This window comes from Triticum aestivum, chromosome 3D, assembly GCF_018294505.1.
Source record: "Triticum aestivum cultivar Chinese Spring chromosome 3D, IWGSC CS RefSeq v2.1, whole genome shotgun sequence".
Taxonomy (NCBI): domain Eukaryota; kingdom Viridiplantae; phylum Streptophyta; class Magnoliopsida; order Poales; family Poaceae; genus Triticum; species Triticum aestivum.
Window position 1 is genome coordinate 54875095 of NC_057802.1, and position 15026 is coordinate 54890120.

Genomic DNA, 15026 nt, shown 5'->3' on the forward strand with positions numbered 1-15026 from the left:
AGAAAAATATTTCAAACAATGTAGCTATGAACATTTCAAAAACTAGTGTCATATTTTGCCTACTGCCCCGATGAAATCGACATAGCAATCAGGCATCAGAATTAGGGATACTCATGGCTGACCTTGGACGGAGAGTTGGAGGCCGCCGTCGGATGGTCCTTAGCTGCCGCCGCTCCCTGCGACAGTGATTCAGCTACCGACCGCCGCCGCGGCCACGCACTCTATCCCCGGATCCTCCATTCTGCCGCCCGGCACCCATGGTCGCCACACACTCCTCTGCCAGCACGGGCACCCAAGGGCTCTGTCTCTCTTCTACGAAAAAAATCTGATGCATCTCCTGGGCCACCACCAGGCGGAAGAAATGTTCTCTTTGGGCTTTGTTGTGCTTTCCCCTGGCGGCAGAGGCCGTGCGGCTGATTACGGGGACCTTCCCAAATTGCTTTTCTTTTTCTTGTTTTTTATTTCAGTTTTTTCTACTTTTCTTTTTGTACTTTCCATTTTTCTTTTCTGTCTCCAAATTCACAAACATTTTCTGAAATCTGGGAACCTTTTTACCATATTCAAAATTTGTTCATCAAGTTCAAAAAATGTGTATCATACTAAAAATGTTCATGAATTTAGAAAATATTCTCAAGTTCTAAATTTTTTAATAAAATTCGGAAAAACATTCATTGAATTCAAATTTTGTTCGTCAATTTGAAAAAAATGTTCATTGAAAATTCAAAAAATTTCATCAAAAATACAAAAATGTTCACAAAAATTCAAAAAAAAATAGAATTTATAAAAATTTCTTAAATTCTTCAATATGTTTTTGATTTAGTTAATATTTCTTCGAAATTCTATTTTTTGAGATCCTGAACTTTTTTAAGGAAAAACAAAAAAAGAAGAAAGAAAAAGAAATGAAAAAAAAATAACAAGGGAGTCCCGCCCCGCACCTGGGCCATCCCTAGGTCTCATGTGGGGGAGCGAGAAGGTGCGCACTGCCCTCTTTCATAGAGCGCAGGTCGTGGCGTAGGAGGTCCGTCGTGGCAACTGTGTCTGTCACCATAAAAGAAAAAAAGGCTGATGCATCATCTAGGCCGTCACCAGGGCACATAAAATGTTGTCTTTGGACTTTGCTATGAAGGTCCTGTGGGTCGGAGGTTTTTCTTCTCCGATTTCTAAAAAAATAAAATCTTTTTTTTATGTACACCACGGAGAGGTGCATCACTATCATAGAAAAAGAGCATGGATATGTTCAAAAAGAAAAGAAAGAAGAAGAGCGTGGACGGCCGATACAGCAACGCCCTTTAGCTTACAACTTGCCTTGAAGCAACTCTTCTGAACTTCTTTACTGTTCCCTTGTCCCTTAATACAATGCAGATTTTCTTTTCAAAGTCGAACTTGGTAAACCTTGAGCATGGACATGTTTGTAAATAACTTATTTATATCTACAATATGAAAACACATTTTATGGTAAATCCAATAGTACTGATCTGGTATTCTAGATGTTCATATTTTTTTTCCTATATAATCTTGATCAAGGTTTATCAAGTTTGACTTTGAAAAAAAAAACAAGCTTGCACTATATATGGGACGGAGTGAATACACAATTTGGCAAAATGAGGGTTACGTGGATTCATAGAATGATTAAAATCTTGTTCAAAAAACCTTTAAAAAGAAAATCTTGTAAAAAAAAAGGATAATTAAGATCTCCTAGAAAAAGATCTTTGTCATGATGATGCAGATCCCACTACGCAGGAACTTTTCTCCATGGTCCTCTGTTAAAAGCTACAGGGATGCTGTGTTCCTCCAAGCATCGGGTCTCACCCTCGTGGCCTGACTTGCGGGATGGAGGGAAGCGACGACTGAGTCGAATCATGCGAGTCCCATCGCCAATATTTCGAGACATCTCCAACGAATCGACCCTACGAGGCGACGGAGCAGAGGCGGTGCGGTCCCTCCCGGCCATCGATCCTCGTGGCGACCACGGTGGGCATCTGCCTGACCCACGCGCGCGTCCGGCCGCAGCTCATGCACCAAGTCGGAGCATCATCACTCGCCTCGCCGGAGCGATGAGACCCAGGAAACACGGCAAGACGGAGCAGGGAGGCCGCCCAAGTTGCTAGAAACTGGGTCTTTTTCACTATGTGGTCACTGGGGACGCCATGGTGTTCCTCGTCGCGCTCCAGGTGTTCGACGGAATGTGCCTGGGCGACGGCTCCATCCTTCAGGTGGGAGCAAAATACACACATCTCTCATCTATTTCCCCCCAAAAATGGCGCGTGAAATACAGGATTGACACTAGGAACTGTAGTTCTAATTGGACTCATTTTATTACCTTTTCAGGTGTCCTCATCAAACTCTGGCCACAATAGAGACGGGAATCAAGGTCTACCATTGACTCTGCCTTGATTAACCTTAAGAAGCAGGTTCGTACAAGCTCATACTATGATTTTGTTCCCTTACTTTACAATTCATCATATATGAAAAGGAGAAAAGGTGCATTAACCTTATACAAGTAGGTTCATACAAGCTCATATGAATACATGATACATAAACACGCTGACACACCCAAAGTCATATCATCATCACTGGTGGAACGGGAAACGACTCCAGTTCCATCGTTTGGCCTGAAAAACCACTGACAACACAACTGCCACCGCAAAGCCAACTCTGAACCCGGATCCCACAAACACAAACAACACTATGGTCCCAACACTATCTTGCGAAGACAGCGATGAGATGAACAAAAGTTTAGGCCGGCGCGCCGACGTAGATCAGTGCCCTTTATAAATTGTTGGTCACGGCGAAAAGATCTCAAATAATCTAGCTAAAATTCCAAAAAAGCATTCACATATTGTGCCTATTGCCCCAATGAAATCAACACTCCCTCCTTCCCAAAATAAGCGTCACTGATTTAGTATAGAGTTACTACTCCCTCCGTCCCGAAAAACATGTCGCAGGCGCAGTTCAAAGTTGATTTTGCAAAAAAGCCCTTGTAGTTTTAAAATCGTCTGAAACAAGCCCCTCCGCCCGCTATCTTCTTTCTCCGTCGTCGATAGGGGCCGGCGCCGCCCAGCTGCGCGACTCGCCGCCCATCAGGAAGTGCTCCGCCGCTGTCGCCACCTACCTGCTCCGCCGCCGCCGTCGCCAAGTACCTGCTCCGCTGCCTCCCCCGCTCAGACCTGCGTCGCCGCGATCCCCTCCCGCCTCGATTACCTGCGGGCATCGTCGGGACCTCCGGCCACGTCTTCCTCGAGCTCGCGGGCGTCCACCTCGAACTCCCGCGCATCCTCCTCAAGCTCCAGCGCATCCTCCTCAAGCTCCAGTGCATCGTCCTCGAGCTCCCGCGCGTGCGCCGCCGCAATTCATCCCGGCCGCAATCCCCTACGGGCGTTGCCGGAAATTGCCTCCACGATCCGGTGGACCAGGAGCTCGCGCGCGTCCTCCTTCTCCCCTGCCCGCGCGCCCTCCTCAATCTTCCGCGCGAGCCCGTGCGGCTGCTTCTCCCCTGCCCGCGCGCCCGTGCGGCTGCTTCTCCCCTACCGCCGGTGCTGCTGCTGCTCGTCTGCCCATGCTGCCGCCAGAGCTCCTGCTCGTCAAGAGGAAGAAGGTACCGTAAGGAGTTGCTCCTCTGCTCCCTGTGCTGAATATGATCAGTGTACGGGAGTTGCTGCTCTGCTCCTGTTCGTCAGGAAGAACTGCTCTGCTCCTGTTAACTGAATATGATTAGTGTTAATTGAATAAAAATCAGTAGATATCCGGGGGGGTGGAGGGAGCAAGCTAGAAATAATTGGTTTGGAAATAATTGGTTTTGAACTGTCCATGATTTAGATGAATCCAGCTTTTCAATTTAATCTGTATGCTGTTAGCAGAAACCTTGGAACTTGAATACCCAAATCTGGTTCAGTTGAGTAAACAGCAAGAAACACATATTTTTGGTCTTGAACTTCTTTTGCATGTTGGTGGATGGCCATGCTTGTGCTGCAAGTACAAGTTAAATGAAAATAATGTTCAGATTTCTTCAGAGAAACACTGAATAAAACCTTGATACAGAAATTATTGGTTACATAAGGCACATATTCACACTAAATCAGTTTCGACAGTGTCAAAGCATACAGTAGTAGTGACAGTAATTTTGATAATTCAAGCAAATTAATTGAACCTATCTATGCTTGACATGGCACAGAAAAAATCAGTAGATGCAGAGCAATTATGATCTGAACAAACACTGTCTCTAGAACTGTGACTAGAGGAACTACTGTAAGTAGAGTAAAATTTATTAATGGCACTTGCTAGAGGAACTGCTACTAGCTCTGGGACCTCTATCAGTACTAGAGGAACAAACAAGAGAACGGCTGTAGAAACTACTGTAAGTAGAGAAGCAAGCAAGCAAGAAAGGAACAAGAAATGAAATGGTGTTACAAAGGCTCCTGTCATAACATTTCTTAGTCAGTAGTTCACATTTTTGTAATGGTTGCAAGGCTCCTGTCATTCTACTCATTTTCTGTGTGTATATCCTTGTTATGGTACCATGATGTACTCATCTTTTGTCATTGCTAGCAGGAGTATGGATTTGAACATGATGCCTCAAGAGGAAGACGATGAAGGTATTAATTTGAATTTGATGCCTCAAGAGGAGGAACCTCAAGTGGCAGAGAATGTAGTTATGGATTTGAACTTGATGCCTCAAGAGGAAGACGATGAAGATATGAATTGGATGCCTCAAGAAGATGAAGGGAAAGAGGATGAAGCTCAAGAGGAAGAGGATGAAGTTATGAATTGGATACTTCAAGAGAAGAGAAGAGAATTGTCAGATAAGGAGAGGCATGGTGTTTACTTTGCCTTGCTGGTAATCGAGCTCAGAGATGGGTCTGTTCAACCAGACGACAAGCTGCTAGTCTCAAACCTGTTGGACATAAGTGTACGATCTGTTGAAAGAATCTGGGAAGAGGCTAAAAAGCAAATTGCCGATGGCAAAGAAGTAGATGTCTCAAGCAAGAAGCCAGGAAGATCCGGCAGAAAGAGAAAGGAGCTAGATCTAGAGAGGACCTCAACAATCCCACTGAATAAAAGAAGAACAATTCGATCTCTGGCACGGTCTCTAGGTGTGGCCCGATCGACCCTACATAAGAGGTTCCAGTTGAATGAGCTCAACCGCATCACAAGCACCGTGAAGCCTCATCTCAAGCTAGAGAACAAGCTTGCGAGATTGAAATTTTGTATGTCCATGGTCGATGACAATTCGATCTCAACTTCTCGGACTATGTTAAAACCAATGACGAATATGGTTCACATTGATGAGAAGTGGTTTGATATGACGAGAGTGAAGAATAGTTACTATGTACTTCCAGGAGAACCTGAACCGAAGTGCACCGTGTCAAACACTCACAGCATTGGGAAGGTGATGTTCCTAACAGCTGTTGCCAAGCCTCGATATAACAATGAGGGGGAGCTAACATTCGATGGGAAGATCGGCATTTGGGCATTCGTCGAAGAGACTGAGGCGAAGCGGACAAGTCAGAACAGAACAAAGGGAACAAAGTGTTGACATCAGTGAAAGTAACCAGGCTTGTGTGCAGAGATTATCTAATCAATAAGGTTATCCCGGCAATTCAAGATAAGTGGCCTGACGATGATGAGGGAGCAACAATATTCATCCAACAGGATAACGCAAAGCCTCATGTCCTTCCCAATGATGTAGCTTTTCGAGAAGCTGTGAAACAAACTGATCTTGACATCCGATTGCTACAACAACCCCCAAATAGCCCTGAGTTAAATTGTTTGGACCTCTGCTTCCATAGCTCTCTCCAGTCTCTAACCGACTGCAGGTCACCTACAAACATCCAGGAACTGGTACAGGGTGTGGAAGAGGAATTCGAGAACTACGATCCCGACAAGTTGCACAGAAGCTTTATCACATTAGAAGCAGTTATGTTTGAAGTTATGAAAGACAAAGGAGGAAATCAATATAAGTTGCCCCACTTGCACAAGGATCGCGTTTAGAATGCTGGAATGGAAATGACCGGTGTATATTGCGACAGTCGGGTAGTTGTTGATACTAGGGCCATTATAGAAGAAATGGAAATTGCAATAGGAAAAGAAAATGAAAGGAAAGAATTAGCTAGAGAAGGGAAAAGAAAGAAAAGTAAAGGGAAGGGAATGGAAGAAGTGGCCAGAGAAAGAATGTAGTCAAGAGGGGGCAAAGAGGCCCTTATGTCATGTAGTCAGGTGCTCCTTGTGTATGTCTTGTGTAATCTTGTGTCAAGAGGGGACAAAGAGGCCCTTATGTCATCTCCTTGTGTATGCCTTGTCTAATCCTTGTATATCAACTCCTTGTTGGAATTTATTGGAATTATCTGGGTTATTTGGATTTATTTGAATTATCTGGGTTATTTAGATTAATTGAATTATCTAGTTTATTTAGATTACTTGAATTATTTGGATTAATTTGGATTATTTGAATTAATTTGGGTTTTTTGATTTATTTGAAATGATTTGGATTAATTTTAGTTATTTGACCATATGTGTCCATATATGATCCAAGTGAGGAAGAAGCTGGCTGCATGCTGCTTGCACTTGCACTAGAACTGCAGCAACATCATGGGCATCTTGCTTGGCCTTCTTTCTCCCCATGATGGTGGACTGGAGCAGAGCAGAGGAGAGTGAGGTCCAGCTCTGCTTGGCCATCATCTTCCTCTCTGCATGCCAATCCCTCTTGGTTGGTTCTCATCAGAAATGGCACCAAGATTAGAAACTGCAGCTGCTGGCAGTGGCACCACAGGAGGATTCAGTGAAGAAGTGCCATATTTTGGTCATGTGCTCTAGTGCATAAGCCACAACCACAAGTGCTGCTGCCACATGGCATTTTTCTTGGCATGACAACAGCATACAAGAAACATAGTTAAAATTTGGCACATGAGTGAAGGAAACATTACTGCATTCTACTCCTGTTTGGAATCTGAATGAAGGAAACAGTACTAATTCTAGGATAGAAACCCTTCAGTGATGAAGCAAAGCACCAAGCAGTTACAAGCCTAATCAGATTGTACTCCTGTTTGGAATCTGAATGGCCAAGCAAAGCACCAAGCAGTTACAAGCCTAAGCAGTGAGTAGCAAGGAAGGTTTAGGCCTCCTGTTTGGAATCTGAATGGATCAGCTCCATGGTACAGAGGAATGAGTGTTACAGGATGTGGTGTCCATACACATGAAAGTAAGACCATGTCATATTTTTCTTGACTATAAACTGCTGTGTAATTGACATGTTCCATCAATTGTTAAGCTAGTCTTTGATTATAATCCTCCGGCCAGCAGAACTAAGTCTTTGCATTTCATTATTTTTCAGATACTGCAAGATACTCAATGACAATGAGATACCACTGGATAGATTTCTCACTGAAAATGTTTCCAAAATTGTCTAAAGGACAAGAAACTTCGCTGGAACTAAAACAACAGCAGATCACTTAACTGGAGATCAATTAACTGCATGCGCACACCATGATGGATTGGAATTCTTTCTGAAATTAACAGGACAACAAACAGCAGCAGATAACTTAACAACATTACTCCACGATGTTCACCAACAGAGGCACAGGGATGTGGACGGCTAACCTCCTGCAGTTCATCCATTTCACCGCCGTCGTCGTCCTGGTGCCACCTGTTGCCGCCGGCTAGGCGGGCCAGCACGGCGGACGCGGAGGCGCCCTTGTAGTTGTGGCCGCCCGCTCCAGGAGACGAGGCGGCGAACGCGTTGGTCGGCTTCGACGCCCTGGCATACGCGACGCCGACGAGCTCCGCCGTAGACGCCTCTCCAGTGACCGTGCCGTGCATCGCCACCACCCGCTGCCACTCGTCTGGTCCCTTTTTCTCCTCCTGCTCTTCCCTATCTTGCCGGCGCCAGTGACCTTTTCCTCCTCCTGCTCTCCCCTCTCGACGGTGGCCGGGATTGGTGGTGGTAGTGGAGAATCGACGGGCAGCAAGCGCCGATTTTCCGGAAGGGGATGGGGGAAAGCTTGGAAATTTAGGGATGCGGGAAAGGGGAGCGGGGGAGCTGCGCGGGGGAGCGGTGGAGCTGCACGGGGTAGAGGTGGATCCGCGCGGGGTTGCGGTGGAGCTGCGCGGCGGCGCGGTGTGCTTGAGCTACGCGAGGTCGCCGGCGTTGCGGGGGAGCTAGTGGAACTGAGCGAGCTGGCGGAGGAGACGATTGGACTGCGGGTTCGGTCGGATAAACCTGAAGGACTTTTTCACAAAAATACCGTTGCGACATGTTTTTCAGGACGGAGGGAATACAAAATTATACTAAATCGGCGACACTTGTTTTGAGACGGAGGGAGTGGCATTTAGTGTTCAGAATTAGGATGTTGGCCGGGGAAGGCCGCCATAGGGTGCTGCTACGGACACGAAAACGTCGTCGCAAGCGCCCAAGTGCTCGTTTCCGGTTTTGGGAAGGAACCTTCCCAAACCGCTTTTTATTATTTTTTTGTTTTTTCTACTTTTTTTTTTCATTTTCTGTTTCCAAATCCACAAACATTTTCTGAAATCTGGGAACCTTTTTTCCATATTCAAAATTTGTTCATCAAATTCAAAAAATGTTCATCACATTAAAAAAAGTTCATCGAATTTATAAAATATTCTTGATTCTAAATTTGTAATCAAATTAAGAAAAATATTTCTTGAATTCAAATTTTGTTCATCACAATACAAAAATTGTTCATCAAAATAAAAAAAGTTCATTGAAAATTCAAATTTTGTTCATCAACATACAAAAAATGTTCACTTTTAGAATTTATGAGCATTTTGTGAATTCGTGATCATTTTTGAAATTCTTGAACATGTTTTTGATTTTGTTAAGATTTTTCGAAATTCAAATTTTTTAAATCCCAATTTTTTTAAGGAAACCAAAAAAAACGGAAAAAAAACAAGGGAGCCCCGCCCCGCACCCAGGCCATCCCAAGGTCTCACGTGGGGGAGCGAGAAGGTGCGCACTGCCCTCTTTCACAGCGCGCAGGTCGCGGCATAGGAGGTCCGTCGTCACAACTGTCTCTGTCACCATAAAAGAAAGGAAGATCAATGCATGTAGGCCGTCACCAGGGCACAGAAAAATCTTGTAAAAAAAACAGGATAATTAAGATCTCCTAGAAAAGGACTTTTGGCATGAGGAGGCAAATCTCACCGACGCTGAAAATTTCTCCAGAGTCCTCTGTTAGAGGTCACGAAGCTTCAGGGAGGCATGTGTTCCTCCAAGCATCGGTGTATCCAACTTCCAAGTGATGAAGCAGAATTCGACGACTGAGTCCCATCGCCAATATTTCGAGACATCTCCAACTAATCCACCCTACGAGGCGACGGAGCAGAGGCGGTGCGGTCCCTTCCGGCCATCGATCCTCGTGGCGAGCACAGTGGGCATCTGCCTGTCCCACGCGCGCGTCCCGCCACAGTGCCGGCGTCCGCAGGCGGCTGCAGCAGCTCATGCACCAAGTCGGAGCATCATCACCCGCCGGAGATATGAGACCCAGGAAACCCGGCAAGACGGAGCAGGGATGCCGCCCAAGTTGCTAGACACTGGGTCGTCGTCGCGCTCCAGGTGTTCGATGGAATGTGCCTGGGCGACGGCTCCATCCTCCAGATGGGAGCAAAATATACACATCTGACATCTCATTTATTTTTTCCAAAACAAATGGTGCGTGAAATACAGGATTGACACTAGGAACTGTAATTCTAATTGGACTGTTTTATTACCAGTTTCAGGTGTCCTCAGTTGACCAAACTTTGGCCGCAAAAGAGATGGGGATCAAGGCCTACCACCAACGCTGCCTTGATTAACCTTAAGAAGCAGGTTCGTACAAGCTCATACTATGATTATGTTCCCTTACTTTACAATCATATACGAAAAGGAGAAAAGACGCATTAACCTTATACAAGTAGGTCCGTACAAGCTCATATGAATGAGATATATGATACACAAACACACTGACACACCCCAGGCCATAGATCATTTACTGGTAGAACGAAAACGATTGCAGTTCCAGCGTTTGGCCTGGAAAATCACTGACAACACAACTGCCACCGCAAATCCAACTCCAAAACCGGATCCCACAAGCACAAACAGCACTATGGTTCCAACACTGTCTTGTGAAGACACTGATGAGTCGAGGGTTCCCGTACCTGAACTGTTGCACTGTTTGGATAATGGCCTTCCAGAAAGCCCTTCATTGCCTTCGAACGAGCTGTTGGTGAATGACGAAAACTGCTGCCCTTCTGGTATCATTCCAGTCAAATTGTTAGAGGAGAGATTCAGCACTGCAAGATATGTTAGGCTGGTTAGATCCTGTGGGATCTCCCATGAGAGCTTGTTCCGAGAGAGGTCCAGTGACTCAAGCTGTACCAAGTCACCAAGCTGTGATGGGATTCTCCCCGTGAAGGCATTATTTGACATATTCAGGCCATGCAGAGCAATAAGCTTCCCAACTGAGTTTGGGACGGGGCCATCAAATGCGTTGTTTGAGAAATCAATCATCTTGAAAGTGGTCAGGATCTTGGTAAATGTAAGATCAACCCCTTTAAATGTGAGAATTTCCTGGTAGTACAATCCTCGAAGGCCAAGAGCATAGCCCTCACCAGTAGAGTTTACCATCATTGTCTCTAGCTTGTCAAACCATTTCAAACTTAAGCTCCCAGAAAAATTATTTGAGGTCAAATCAACAATTTGCAAACTCGAGAAATGCTTACTGGTTGCATCACTTTCAGCAGGGCCTCCTATTGAGCCATACAATTGATTGGATCTCAAGATAAGAATCCGAAGATTAGACATCTTACCCAACCAAGATGGAAAAGTATCAAGAATTTGATTTCTACCAATGTCAAGAACCTCTAAACTTCTGCAATTCGATAGTGATCTGGGTATTTTCCCTTCAACTCGGTTGCTGTTTAAATCTATTATCTGAAGCATACATCCTTCTACAATATTTCCAGGCAATTTCCCACGGAAATGATTGTCTGTCAACTTCAATATCGAGATGCTGCTACTTTGTATTAGACAGGACGGCACCCTGCCTCCAAAATTGTTATATGATAAGTCCAGGACCTCAAGTTCCTGTTGGGTACAAATCGACCTTGGTATGTGACCACTTAATTTATTCCTGGACAAATTAAGGTAGTACTCCCTCCGTCCGCGAATAAGTGTACATCTAGCTTTTGTTCTAAGTCAAAAATTTAAAATTTTGACCAACTTTATAGAAAATAGTAGTGACATATATGACGTCAAATTGATATATTATCAATGTACATTTCAAGACGAATCAAGTGATACTAATTTGGTGCCATAAATGCTTTTACTTTTTCCTAGAAAGGTGGTCAAAGTTTTAAAACTTTGACTTAAGACAAAACCTAGATGTACACTTATTCACGGACGGAGGGAGTAGGTCTTGTTTGGAAGGTATGTACCAAAGTCAGGTATAATATAAGAGAAATTATTGTTTGAGTAATCCAATAAAACTTGGGAGTTGCTAGCTGTGAGTGGTATAGGTACACTGCCATGAAGTTTATTGGAACTAAGATCGAGAATCTCTAAATTGTGCATAAGAACGACAGATGGAGAGTTCTCAAGGCCAGTGAACATATTGTGTGAGAGGTCCAACCCTATAGTATCCTTCCAGTTCACCCATATCCAACTTGGTATGACTCCATCTATTCTGTTGTTTGAGAGGTCCAAGTAAAGCATCTCATTTGCATACCTCAATGCAATTGGAATTTTTGTAAGGTTGCAACATGCTAGTTCTAGTTTTCTGATGTTATGGGGGTAAGAAAATGGATATCCATCCTCAACATCTATGACTGATAACATATTATTGGAGAGCGACAATGAATCCAGTGCCTTTAGCTTCCAAAGAAGGCTAAGTTCTACTGTGCCTTCGAAGTGATTCGAGTCAAGCAAGAGAACTTGAAGTCTCGAAAGTTCAAAGAATGATTTGGGTATATGACCTGCAAGGTTGTTATTGCTTAGGTCGATGTCGTGCAGGAAGGAAGATATTGGGTCTGGAATGTCTTCTAGAGTTCCACAAAGTTCATGTGATGATAGTACTACTTCTTGCAACGACGGAAGAGTGAACAGAGCCTTTGGGATTTTACCTGCATACAGATAGAGAACAATAATCAAAGGATAGTAAAAATGCCCAATAAATAGCGTAATAATGATGTGATATGAGAAGGGAAGGGGGCTGCCTTACCGCTCAGCCTATTATATGATAAGTCCAAAAATGTAAGCTTGGTTAAGTTTTCAATCCGCGATGGTATTGCCCCAGATAAACTGACATTACTGACAGCGTGTTTGGCAGCTTGAGGGATTGGGCATGGGAATTTACGAGGGGGAATTTGTGAAGAAATTAGACTTGGGAAGTAGATTATTAGTCCCATTCCCATGTTTGGTGTGTGGTAGTAATTATCGGTGGGAATTCTACAGGGAGTTACAGGACTGGGAATTGTTGATGATACGCGAGTTTGGATTAGAAAAGTGAGCGCTTCATCAACCGTTAAACAATAGGACGTGAGCGAACAGTTTTTCCATTTTACGTCAATTCCCACTCCCACGCTTAATTACCTGGTCCTCCCAGGGAAGAGATTGAAGGGAGTTGGACCTCTTAATTCCCCTTCCTCTTCCCATCCTAACTCCCATTTACCTGAGCCAATCAAAGGAATTTAACTCCCATGGACCTTAAACTCCCATTCCCCATCAACAACTCCCTCCAAACAAACACGCTGTGAGGTCTAATCTCATCAAATTCGTATAATTTGTGATCCACCAAGGAATTGGGCCAGAGAAATTATAATCTACCAGCATCAATTCCGTCAGATTCTGAAGTCTTCCATCCAAGAGAGTATTGGCTTCTCTATTCCTGACCCGTAGAGCAACAATGTATTTAGGGATGTAAGGTTAGCTACTATGGAAGAAGTAGTGGCTTGCTTGGGAGATCCTATGTTACTAAGGCCCAAGAATTTCAGTGACTTGAGATGGACAAAAGAGTCTGGTATGGCACCCAAAGTGTTTGTATACCTCAGGTCTAAAAATTCCAAACTATTTCCTGGTGGGAAATGTGGTAGTTGCACAGAAAGACGGGGGTTGTAGGCCATGTTAAGAAATCTCAGAGTTTTTAGCTGGAAAATATTTGTGGGAAATTGCCCTCCAAAATCATTATCCGAGAGATCAATGTCTCTTAAGAAAGAGAATTCTGCAAAGAATCCAGGAACCATGCCGGAAATTATGTTACTTGCAAGGTTGATTGTTGCTAGAAAACGGAGTCGGGAGAATGAATTGTGAATATGACCACTTACTCCACATTGAAGCAAACTAATATCCTGTAGTAGAGGAACGGAGTTTGCTAAAGCAACAGACCAGATTGATTCGCTACTTATGATGCCCACATTATCTAGATAGAGCTCTCAGATTGCTCATGTTTGCTATGAGAGTCTGAAGGCTTGGCTCTCGGAGGTATAATAAACTATTCCCAGAGAAATCTAGCGTAAGCAATTTCACGAGGCAGGCAATTCCAATAGGTATCTGACCAGCCAATCCTGTACCAGACAACTCAAGACTGAGTAGCTCAGTCAGCCGCTCAAACCCGAAACTAGGAAGGATGGCTTGGTTAAAGTCGTTATCCGAGAGGCTGAGATTTCTGAGAGAGGTGAGGTGGAATAGTGCTGCGCTGAGACCATTGATGCTCCGCAGGTTACGATCACTGAGATCCAAAGTGATCACCTGACCAGAGGCCATGTCGCAACCAACACCCTCCCAGTGGCAACAATCTGTGCCATGCTGCCATGACGAGAGGTTGGGGTTGTGGAAGGCGTGCTTCAGCTGAAGGAGAGATGCAGCTTGGTCAGGGAGGCACTGGACTGTGATTCCATTGCCGCCTTTGGCAGTGATGTGGGTGGAGCAGTAGTATGTGAACAATAGCAGGATGAAGTGAAGCTGTGAGCGCCTGAGGTCCATCTTTCTACTGCTTTACAAACTTCAAGCTGGTGGCCAACGTAATATATAGTGCAGGACAGAGATAGAATCTCTCAACGATACAATTAGCTCGGTCGTAGAGCAGTACAAAGTTTACGTTCAGTGGCACAGTTTGTTAGTCCGAGATGAAAGCTTGTGCCGTGCCATTATGTGGCCAACGCTCTTTCCTTTGTAATACGGTAGCACCTTCGATGTGCACATGCGTAGTTGCTGTACTCTCAGCTGCATGTTTCGTCATCTTACAGAGACTTGGACTAATTCAAGGTTTATACCTCTCATGAGTCAAGGCCCGTGGAAAGCTACGACAGTTAATGTAGTGACTGTACTGTAGTGCCGTAGCGTGCCTCATGTGGCAAGAATCTGCTAAGTTGTTAGTTTGATAAGGAAGCTCTCGTTAAGAGCCCATTAGGTTACTAGAAATAGAGTACTATATAAGTTGAGCCAACGCTATGAAAGGCTGCACATATCAATTATAGCTGATTTTTTGGATGCTAAAGTAAGAAGAATATTAAGGTTTTTGTCTTAGCTTGACAGAAATACCCCAGGGAACATGTTCTGAAAATGTGGAGGTTACCCTTTTTTTTAGAACGAAGGCTCGCAGAGAGCCCGGCTTTGAATTAACAAAGCCATCAACCGGCCAGGAAAAACAGACACACACAAACCCCACGACCAAACGATACAAGGGGACACTCTAGGAGGCTTACAACTCAACGGGTCGCACAAGCACAAAAAGAATACAGGAAAACATAGCTCGAAGCTTGTCCAAGCCGAAGACTACAGCCAAACAACCAACTAGGGATGAGGCACACACGAGCACGACGAGGACCTGCTTGCAACAGAGAGTGGTGAGAGAGCCCGACCAACACCCAAGTAGAAGCCACCACACATCCGCCGTCTCTCACGCCGCAGAGGGACCCTTCCCTCTCGCCATGGCTCGCAAGGCGCCGTACCCGGCGGACTTGAGAGACGCTCACCCTAGAGCAGGGGACGTGTCAGCTTCAGGACCTGGAGCAGCCGCAGCACTTCACCACTAGAACATTCG

The 15026-nt window shown here is 44.7% G+C and overlaps 2 protein-coding genes across 2 annotated transcripts; one reads left to right on the forward strand and one right to left on the reverse strand.

Annotated features, from left to right (window-relative positions):
* Nucleotides 1-1812: 1812 nt before the first annotated feature.
* On the forward strand, nt 1813-6328 carry LOC123074093 (uncharacterized). The gene is made up of 3 exons (XM_044497035.1): nt 1813-2213; nt 2329-2411; nt 4549-6328. The coding sequence occupies exon 3, from the start codon at nt 4553-4555 to the stop codon at nt 5531-5533; it is 981 nt and encodes a 326-aa protein (XP_044352970.1). The 5' UTR covers nt 1813-2213; nt 2329-2411; nt 4549-4552; the 3' UTR covers nt 5534-6328.
* Nucleotides 6329-9790: 3462 nt separating this feature from the next.
* On the reverse strand, nt 9791-14008 carry LOC123074094 (receptor-like protein 9DC1). Its single transcript, XM_044497036.1, has 5 exons — nt 13477-14008; nt 12578-12656; nt 12207-12433; nt 11715-12108; nt 9791-11180 (listed from the first exon to the last, which is right to left on the reverse strand). Exons 1-5 carry the CDS (start codon nt 13964-13966, stop codon nt 9974-9976), a joined length of 2397 nt encoding a protein of 798 aa, XP_044352971.1. The 5' UTR covers nt 13967-14008; the 3' UTR covers nt 9791-9973.
* Between the last annotated feature and the right edge of the window lie 1018 nt (nt 14009-15026).

What these genes read in the sequence shown, in the direction of transcription:
- LOC123074093 (XM_044497035.1), top strand. Translation starts at nt 4,553, where the DNA reads ATGGATTTGAACATGATGCCTCAAGAGGAAGACGATGAAGGTATTAAT.
- LOC123074094 (XM_044497036.1), bottom strand. Translation starts at nt 13,966, where the DNA reads ATGGACCTCAGGCGCTCACAGCTTCACTTCATCCTGCTATTGTTCACA. An exon ending in GCTAGATTTCTCTGGGAATA is followed by an intron (nt 12,657 to 13,476) that starts GTTTATTATACC and finishes TGATTGGCTCAG; the next exon opens with GTAAATGGGAGTTAGGATGG. An exon ending in CTCTTCCCTGGGAGGACCAG is followed by an intron (nt 12,434 to 12,577) that starts GTAATTAAGCGT and finishes AACTCCCTGTAG; the next exon opens with AATTCCCACCGATAATTACT.